Genomic DNA, 9,362 nt, shown 5'->3' with positions numbered 1-9,362 from the left:
ATATATATATATATATATATATACTACATATATTTTGTATGTATATAAGAAATATAGTTTTGTAACAGTTGAAAGGAACAGCAGAATTCCTGGTAGATGAGTGTGCAAGAAAATTCAACATGGTGAATGAGACTGAGTTGTACTGAAAATGTTACTGGTGAGTGCTGTAGCACTGTTTGTATGTTTGGTGTACTTAATGTCAATCAATGAAGATTAATGTGACACAGCATGATTGAAGTGGTCAGTGTGATTTAGTGTATGGTCAGTTTTTATATATGTGGTTATTGTATTCTGCTTGACCAAAATAAGAAGGTCCACTGGATATAATAATTTTTGGTGTGACCAATACTGTCAAGTGTCCTTGGAATGGCTGGGCAGAGTCAGTATCGCTGAGTGTGATCAACATGACCATCATGTGATTGTTGTGATGGATGTTGTATGGTCAGTGATAAATAGCTCATGCTCAGGATTGTGTGGTCAGTGTTAGAATGTGCTGGTCAATGTGACTGAATATAACTCAAGTGTTGGATCTTCTGTGAGATATTAGTGGAAAGGTCAGTTTGAATGAGCGAATGGTCAAAAGTGATATGTATTGGGATTAGTTTATTCAATATGGTTTATTAAAGATCAAATCAAGAGCTTATCTTTGCTTTTCATTCTGGATAAAATGAAATACCAGTTATGTACTGGGGTCAATATAATTGACCATACTCTCATCAAAATATGTGATTTTTTTTTCTTTCTCTGTTGAGGTCCATATAGGTGGGTTACAATTTGGAGTAATAAAATCAAGATTTTGCTGGTTAGTTTCTTGGTGATCTGTTGCCAAGTTCCATTGGCAAGGAAATGGCCAAGATGAGCAATGGCTACAGTCACTGTAGCAAATAGTTACAGAAAAGCAAGAGTTTCCTCTTAAATTGCTTTCAGACTCAATCAGTGAATCATTTGATTTCACCAGGAATGTGGTTATAAAAGGGCTAATGTCTGTGGACTGTAACATGAATACGAAACCCTTGGACTCGAGATGGAAAACATTTCTTTGTGACAATTTTTTATTGTATTTTGTGAGGATCATTTTGCCAATAAAAACAAGTATTCTTGTTCTTTTTCACTTCTTTTTAATATTATTATTCAATTAGTAAACTAATTTGATTCAACCAAACAATCCATTGATTTGTCAGAATCTTTTCCCCATCATTCATGACCTCATCAAAGATGTACCATTGTTGCTCCAGGTTTGTCACACTGTATTCAGTATGGTTTGAATAAAGCATGACAAACCAGCTGATCAAATGATTAGTCAAGCTACTGTTTAGTTAACTAGTTGACTAATAATAATTGAAAGAAGTGAAAGAGAACCAGGGCATGTGTTTTTATTAGCAAGATGACTGTCCCAAGATATGTTTTTCTTTTTTTTCAGCATATGATTTCACATCAAAATTTTTTTTAAAACAAACACACAAAAGAAAACAAAAAATTATTTTTACTTTTCAAATTCTTATGATACATATTTAGCAATTGAATTCTATTTATTAACATACTTTATTCTTCCTTTTATTATTTTCGCATGTCTCTTTTAACATTTTATTAAAATATATCAAAATTCTATCGAGGTCATAAAATTGCATGCAAACTATTTTGATATTATCAAAATACATCCAAACCACTTTAATTCTTGAAGTAACAAACAAACACAGCAATTCTTATTATTTGATCCCCTGGGGTCCTGCAACTATGGTGTTTCACTGACATTTTTACATGTTTTTATGATTTAAACACTGAAGAGTTCATTCAAGGTAAGCTACTTATATTTTCTAATTTTTTTTACACCTCATTAAACTATTTCCTCTTATTAAATCTCTTTTCAACTTAATTTTTTTCTTTTCTTTATACGTTTGTTTTTTTACTCTTCTTTATTCTTAGCATCAGCTTATTCTTTTCTAACTGAAAGCATTAAAAAGCAGTTAAACTTTTAATTTCTTTTTGAAATATAAATTTACTTTTTCTTTATATATACATTTTTTTTTTATTTAACTTATTCTCAGTTTCTTGGAAATTAGATTGGAATCTAAAATTATTTCTTTTTCTTAGAATTAACTACAGCAAAATTTCAAATATGGTTGATAGTTTTATTAACTTAATGGGTCATAAGAACACTCCTGTAAACTATATCTTCCTAACAGGTATTTAGGCTGTTCGACCTTGGTGGAAACATATAACATGTATGAGGGGCTCAAGAGATAAACACAAAGTTTTACTAAAAACTCCAAAAGAATTATTGGTTTTGGTGGAATATATATTTCTGTGGTGTGTGTGTATATAAAACCATTTTATGTCCACTTTCCATGCTGGTACGGGCTGAATGTTTTAGCGGGAACTAGGAAGCTAGAGGACTGTACCAAACAGCAAAGTCTGCATTGACATGGTTTCTGTGGTTGGATCCCATTGGCATAACTAGAGTAAGTGCTGCCCAGGGTGGCCCTTCTGCTTGCCACTTCTGGACCTCATAAGAAACACCTACTGCCTACAGAAGACCCAAAAGTGCTGCCTGGGATGGACTGATCCCCACCACCAACTTCTTTACAATGTGTAGTGTATGTTTTTTTACATGGCACCAGCATGGTTGAGGTCACCAAGTACTTTACAAGAAATGAGGAACTTGTAGCACTGAGGGAAATGGCTTTGTTCTGGGTGATGATAAGTTAATGTATGATGGACAGACAGAAAAAGGGGTCTCCCAGAGGGAAGGGGTGATACATGGTTACCCCAGTTGGAAAAGGGAGAAAATGTTGGTGAAGATGTGTCAAGGTATAGCCCCAAGCTAGGAAGAAGTGATAAGAGAAGTGGGACGGGGGTTAGACAGGGTGAATGATGAGATAGGCAGAATCATGAGAATGTAGAAGGGTGGCAGATGGAAGGAGGGATCACTATAAAAATATTAACATAGGCACAGGGGTGGCTGTGTGGTAAGAAGCTTGCTTACCAACCACATGGCTCTGGGTTCAGTCCCACTGTGTGGCACCTTGAGCAAGTATCTTCTACTATAGCCTCAAGCTGACCAAAGCCTTGTTAGTGGATTTGGTAAACAGAAACTGAAAGAAGCCCGTCGTATATATATATATATATATATATATATATATATATATATAATGTTTGTGTGTGTGTATATGTTTGTATGTGTTTGTCCTGCTGGTGTGTTTACGTCCCCATAACTTAGCAGTTCAGCAAAAGAGACCAAATAAGTTCTAGGGTCAATTTGCTTGACTAAAGGCGGTGCTCTAGCATGGCCACTGTCAAATAACTGAAACAAGTAAAAGAATAAAGAATAACACTAGATTGACAAATACTCACATGACACTACAAATGGTTGTGTTGGAATATCAACAATGGTATTAAATAAGATTTATCTATAATTCTTCAAATCAGCTCCTTCTTGTCTTTTGTCTTTCCTGTGTTTCTTTCTGAATAAACAAACCATTTTATAGTCTCTTGAAATTGATGCTGATATCTGAAAGTTGAATTAACAAAAAATCTTGAAGGGCAAAAAATAAATGGTAAAACTCATCAAGAATGGAATAAGAAAAGAAAACAAGCATAGTTTACAGAGCTAGCAGCAATAGACTGCAGTAGTAAAAAAGATGTTATTTAGAGGGGAGGGGTAGAAATAGGCATATTTTAGTCAAAAACGTTATTTATTTATTTTGTATGTGTATTTCGTGTGCAAGATTCTTGATGTGGATACGTGTGTTGAAAGAAATACAATTAAACCTTGGGAGAGGCATTATGCCGGTAATAAACACACGCACTGGTTCAGTCCTTTATTAATAAAAGACTGAACCAGTGCATGTGTTTATTACCGGCATAATGCCTTTACCAAGGTTATGTATTTATTTTTTCAATTATGATTTTTTTTATTCTTTGACAGCGCCATCAAAATTAAAGGTACCTATGACTTTGAAGCAACCAGAAAGTGGCCGCCATGCTGCTCAGTTTATTCCAAAACAAACAGGTAAAGGCTATGCAACTTTACTTCAATATTTTTCTTCCAAGAAGAAGAAAATAAAATACTGCTTAATATGAAATGGAAAGACATTTCTTATATTCTATATTTGGTACTTCCCTACTATCAATACCAAATCTTTTATTTACTAAACAATTAGTTAATAAATTAATACACGAATGAGACAAGTGTAATAGTTACTTGGTGGAATTTGGAATAGCTATCACTATACATTTCGCTTTTGGATTTGGTTTGCAAGATTTTTTATGTGATTTCGTGTGTTGAAGCATATTCTGTTGTGTCTGGGGAGAGTCATTTTCTTATCGTGCCTTAAAATTTAACACACTCACCGTTAAAATTTCCACTTATTATTTTTATTTCTATTTTTTTTTTTTTTTTTTTTTTTTTTTTTTTTTTTTTTTTTTTTATCACTATACAGTTCTATTTTTAAGAGATGAGGAATTATATACATTATTTACATTTGACAGATATTTGTCCTCATCTTGTTTGTTGTTGACACAACGTTTCAGCTGATATACTCTCCAGCTTTCATCAGGTGTCTTGGGGAAATTTTGAACCTAGGTTCTCATTCCTAAGGTATTTTTCAATGTTGCAGGGGTTAGACAGTTTGACTGGAACTGATATACTGGAGAACTGCAGTCTCCAGGATGCAGTCTGATTTGGGTTTGGTTTTTACAATTGGATGCTGTTTCTAATGCCAAACACTCTGAGAGTGCAGTAGGTGCCTTTTACGTGTCATCTGCACAGGTGCTCTTTTGTGTCACCAACCTGGGGGCTTCTATGATTTCACTTGGCTTGATAAGACTTCTCAAGCACAGTAAGTCACCAAAGATCACAATCATTTGTCATTACTTCCATCAGATCCAACATTCGAAGATCATGCTTCACCACCTCATCCCATGTATTCTTGGATCTACCTCTTCCATAGATTCCCTCCACAGTTCAAGATCAGCACCTCTTTATGCAGCTGTCCTCATCCACACACACTTTGTACAGTTGCCTTCATCCATTGCTCATAATTCATTACATTTAAAAAAATAATATTTCCATTATAATTTCATACTTTTACGATGTCTTTAATTTTAAAACTTATTCTTTATTTCCAGTTTGTTTTTTAAAATCATTTTTGGTAAATATTTACTTTTTTAATTTTTTACCTGATTTATTTCAGGTGACTATATCGTAAATGTGACCAACCAGGCTGGCCATGTAAAAGGTAGCCCATTTATTTGTAAAGCTTATGATGCCAGCAAGGTTAAAGTAAGAAACATGCCACCATTTTGTAAACCAGACAAGTTAGTCGAATTCAAAAGTAAGTCCAATTTCAAAATACCTTTGGAATTTTGTTCTTTATCTAAATATAGATGTTTGAGTATTTAGAAGAAATATATTAACTGACTGAATATTTAGAAAGTATTTAATTTACAATATTCATAATACAATATTCAGATAGAAACCTATTTTTATATAATCATTCCTTCCATGCTAGCATGGGTTTGCCAGACAGAAGACTGCTCCAGACTCCTATGTCTGTTTTGGAATGGTTTTTACAGCTGGATACCCTTCATATTACTCACCACTCCACAGAGTAGACTCAGTGTATTTTACGTGGCACCAGCACGGGTGAGGTCAGTTTTGGTAAAGTTTTTACTGTTGGATGTCCTTCCAGATGCCAACCACGTTACAGATGTGGACTGGATGCTTTTAATGAATTCATAAAGCAAAATATGTTAAATTCACCACCTCATAATTATGAGCCAAATACTCTAACCACTGGGCAACATGTCTGCACCTTCTGCATGCACACGCACACACGCACACACACACGCACACACACACATACTCTTTTACTTGTTTCAGTCTTTTGACTGTGGCCATGCTGGAGCACCACCTTTAGTCGAACAAATCAACCCCAGGACTTATTCTTTAGAAGCCTAGTACTTATTCTATCAGTCTCTTTTGCCGAACCGCTAAGTTACGGGGACATAAACACACCAGCATCGGTTGTCAAGCGATGTTCGGGGGACAAACACAGACACACAAACACACACACACACATATATATATACATATATACGACGGGCTTCTTTCAGTTTCCATCTACCAAATCCACTCACAAGACTTTGGTCAGCCTGAGGCGATAGTAGAAGACACTTGCCCAAGATGCCACGCAGTGGGACTGAACCCGGGACCATGTGGTTGGTAAGCAAGCTACTTACCACACAGCCACTCCTACGCCTATATTCATATATGTTTCTTTTTTTGCAGTTGATGCTTCCGAAGCTGGTCAAGGAAATCTAGAGATTGAACTCAATGGCAAACGTGATGATTGTAATATACGAAATCTTGGAAATCAAATTTTTGCAGCTTCTTTCAAACCAGCCAATCAGCCAATTCAAAAAGTCAAGATGTTCTTCAATAAGGAACATGTTGAAGGTAAGATTCGGTAAACTTAAACCAATAAATTCACATTGACCCTCAAGAGTTCAGTTAATAGAACATTGACTCAATCAGTCAAAGAATTCATAATTCATGCTTTTCTGCTGGCGCTATATATTCTATGGCAGCGAGCTGGCAGAATTGTTAGAGCTGGACGAAATGCTTAGCGGTATTTCGTCTGCCATTACATTCTGAGTTCAAATTCAGCCAAGTTCAACTTTGCCTTTCATCTTTTCAGGGTCGATTAAATAAGTACCAGTTATGCACTGGGATTGATGTAATCAACTTAATCCCTTTGGATGTTCTTGTTTGTCCCCTCTATGTTTAACCCCCTGGGGGCAATAAAGAAATAAATATATCGTAGTTGTTATTACTGTATTATTATTGTGAAGGCACATGGCTTAATGGTTAGGGCATTCGGTTCATGATCGCAAGGTCATGAGTTCAATTCCCGGCGATACATTGTGTCCTTCAGCAAGACACTTTATTTCATGATGCTCCAGTCTGCTAAGCTGGCAAAAATGAGTTGTACCTGTAATTCAAAAGGGCCAGCCTTGTCACATTCTCTGTCACGTTGAATTTCCCACCGGACTATGTTAAGGGTACGCATGTCTATGGAGTGCTCAGCCGCTTGCACGTTAATTTCACAAGCAAGCTGTTCCATTGATCGGATCAACTGGGACCCCCATCGTCATGTCTGACGGAGTGCCAGTTATATATTGTAGCTGTTGTTATATACATTAAGGGCAGCAAGCTGGCAGAATTTTTGTGGGTTCAAATTCTGCTGGGGTTAGCTTTACATTTTATCCTTTTGGGTTTGATAAAATAAGAACCAGTTGTATACTGGGTTAACGTAATCAACTAGCCCCCCCCCACCTCCGCCTTCCCCCAATTTCAGACCTTCTGTCTATTAATTAGAAAATTATTATTTTTAAATCTCACAACGACCACTGTACTTATTTTTCGTAAATCTGGTACACATTTTATTGGACCTCTTTTTACCAAACTGTTAAGTCACAGAGATGTAAACAAACCAACACCAGTTGTCATGGGGTAAGGGGGACAAACACACACATATATATGATATATATATATAATATGTGTAATCTAAGAAATAATGCATTTGGTCTTTGTTTTTTTCCTCTGAATAAAACCATTTTATAGCAACAGGCATAACTTTTTACTTGACTTTTATTCAAAATCCTTATTTTCACTAACTACAATGATTCTTTCCAAACAGGAAGTCCTTGGAAAATTGAGACAATAAAGCCTGACAGCTTTACTGTCCAAGAAGCAAGCAATAAGTTAATTCATGTAAATGAACCAGCAACGTGTACTTTTCTGGGACCCAAATCACATCTCCCTGATGTAGACATTAAAGTTCACAGTAAGTAATGACTACTAATTAAGGAAGATTACTTTTACTCTAATAAACCTTTTAATTAATAATTATTACTATTAGATTGGATAGGGTGTAAGAATGTGTGTCTAGGTGTGTATGTATGTATGAATAGGTGTGTAGTGTATAGGTAGGGGGGCTCCTGAGCTAGTTTTCCACTATATTTCTTAAAAATTGGGACCACTCATGTATAAAAACTGTGGTTGGGGGTAAGCAAGGGCATGCTCCCTGTAGAAAATCCAGCTCCAAAAAAGCCACATGATAGCAAAGGAGAATGAGCATCAGCCAGCCCAAAGGTTGGGGTGGGCTGCACCTGCCTGCCTCAGGTGCTATGGCATTGAGGCAGATCTGGCCACTCATGGATGATGATGATGATAATATTTATGCTTGCATGTGTAGAATATCCATCATGTGTAGGTGTGTATGTGAAAACATTATTCCCAAACCAGATGTCTCATAAGTTACTCAGGTTTTCAAAGTAAAAACTTGCTTAAATGCTGAGTGCAAACATATGTGCCAATGTACATAATGCAATGAATATTAAGCATATTAGCACTTGTTCAACTATTCTGTTTAATGCAGATGGTGTCCCTAAGTAATTTCTTCAAACAGGTGCAGGTGTGGCTGTGTGATAAGAAATTTACTTCCCAACCACATGGTTTCGGGTTCAGTCCCACTTTAGACAGATTTCTACTTTAGCTCCAGACCAACCAAAGCCTTGTGAGCAGATTCAGAAACCTGTGGAGTGTGTGTGTGTGTGTGTGTTTCCTTCCTTGCCTTGACATCCTTGATGGTTGTAAGCAAGTGTCACTGACATGCGCACAGTGGTTGCAGGAAACTTCCTCCTAAACCTATTTGCTGTAGGAAAATTCACCATGAGAAATTTCATTCAACCCTTTTAACATTCAGGTTATACTGTTAAATGTAATGCTTATTTATTCCCATTGGTTTGAAGTAACATTGCCTCGCTTGGAGACAGGTGAGGATTAATAACAGGAAAGGCATCCAACTATAAAAAATTTGCCTCAACAACTTCTGACTGACCCATATAAGCATGAAAAAGTAGACATCAAAACAATGTTAGTGATGATTTCTGTTCGAATATCCCACTTAAGTATGGAGTACCCTCTATAATCAATTCTTTCCATTTATACAATTGAAATTTTACGATATAATTTCAGATTCAAAAATGACTTTGGTGCCATACAAAATAATCACTAAAATAGATAAAAGTGAAACAATTCAGTTCACTCCAGTTTCTGCTGGTAAGTATCTTATATATATATACACCCATCTATTTGTTCTATACGCAGATATGGCTGTGTGGTAAAGGAGTTTGTTTCTCAATCATGGCATTTCAGTTTCAGTCCCACTGAATGGCACCTCAAGCAAATGTTTTCTGCTACAACTCTGAACCAGTCTTGTAAGTGGATTCGGTAAACAAAAACTAAAAGAAGCCTGTTATATATATATATATATATATATATATATATATATATATAT

At 35.8% G+C, this 9,362-nt stretch overlaps 1 protein-coding gene across 1 annotated transcript in view; it reads left to right on the top strand.

Moving 5' to 3' along the window:
• The window catches only part of LOC106873036 (filamin-B), a 164,815-nt gene that overhangs the window by 72,149 nt on the left and 83,304 nt on the right, over window positions 1-9,362 (top strand). Inside the window, exons 11-15 of the mRNA XM_052974705.1 lie at window positions 3,926-4,009; window positions 5,193-5,333; window positions 6,290-6,457; window positions 7,701-7,847; window positions 9,041-9,124. Of these exons, the coding sequence (XP_052830665.1) occupies window positions 3,926-4,009; window positions 5,193-5,333; window positions 6,290-6,457; window positions 7,701-7,847; window positions 9,041-9,124 (624 nt within the window). The remainder of the gene's footprint in view (window positions 1-3,925; window positions 4,010-5,192; window positions 5,334-6,289; window positions 6,458-7,700; window positions 7,848-9,040; window positions 9,125-9,362) is intronic.

Source organism: Octopus bimaculoides, chromosome 19 (assembly GCF_001194135.2).
Source record: "Octopus bimaculoides isolate UCB-OBI-ISO-001 chromosome 19, ASM119413v2, whole genome shotgun sequence".
Lineage (NCBI taxonomy): Eukaryota > Metazoa > Mollusca > Cephalopoda > Octopoda > Octopodidae > Octopus > Octopus bimaculoides.
Note: the sequence above shows the minus strand (reverse complement) of the source record. Positions and strands in the feature narration are given on the sequence as shown.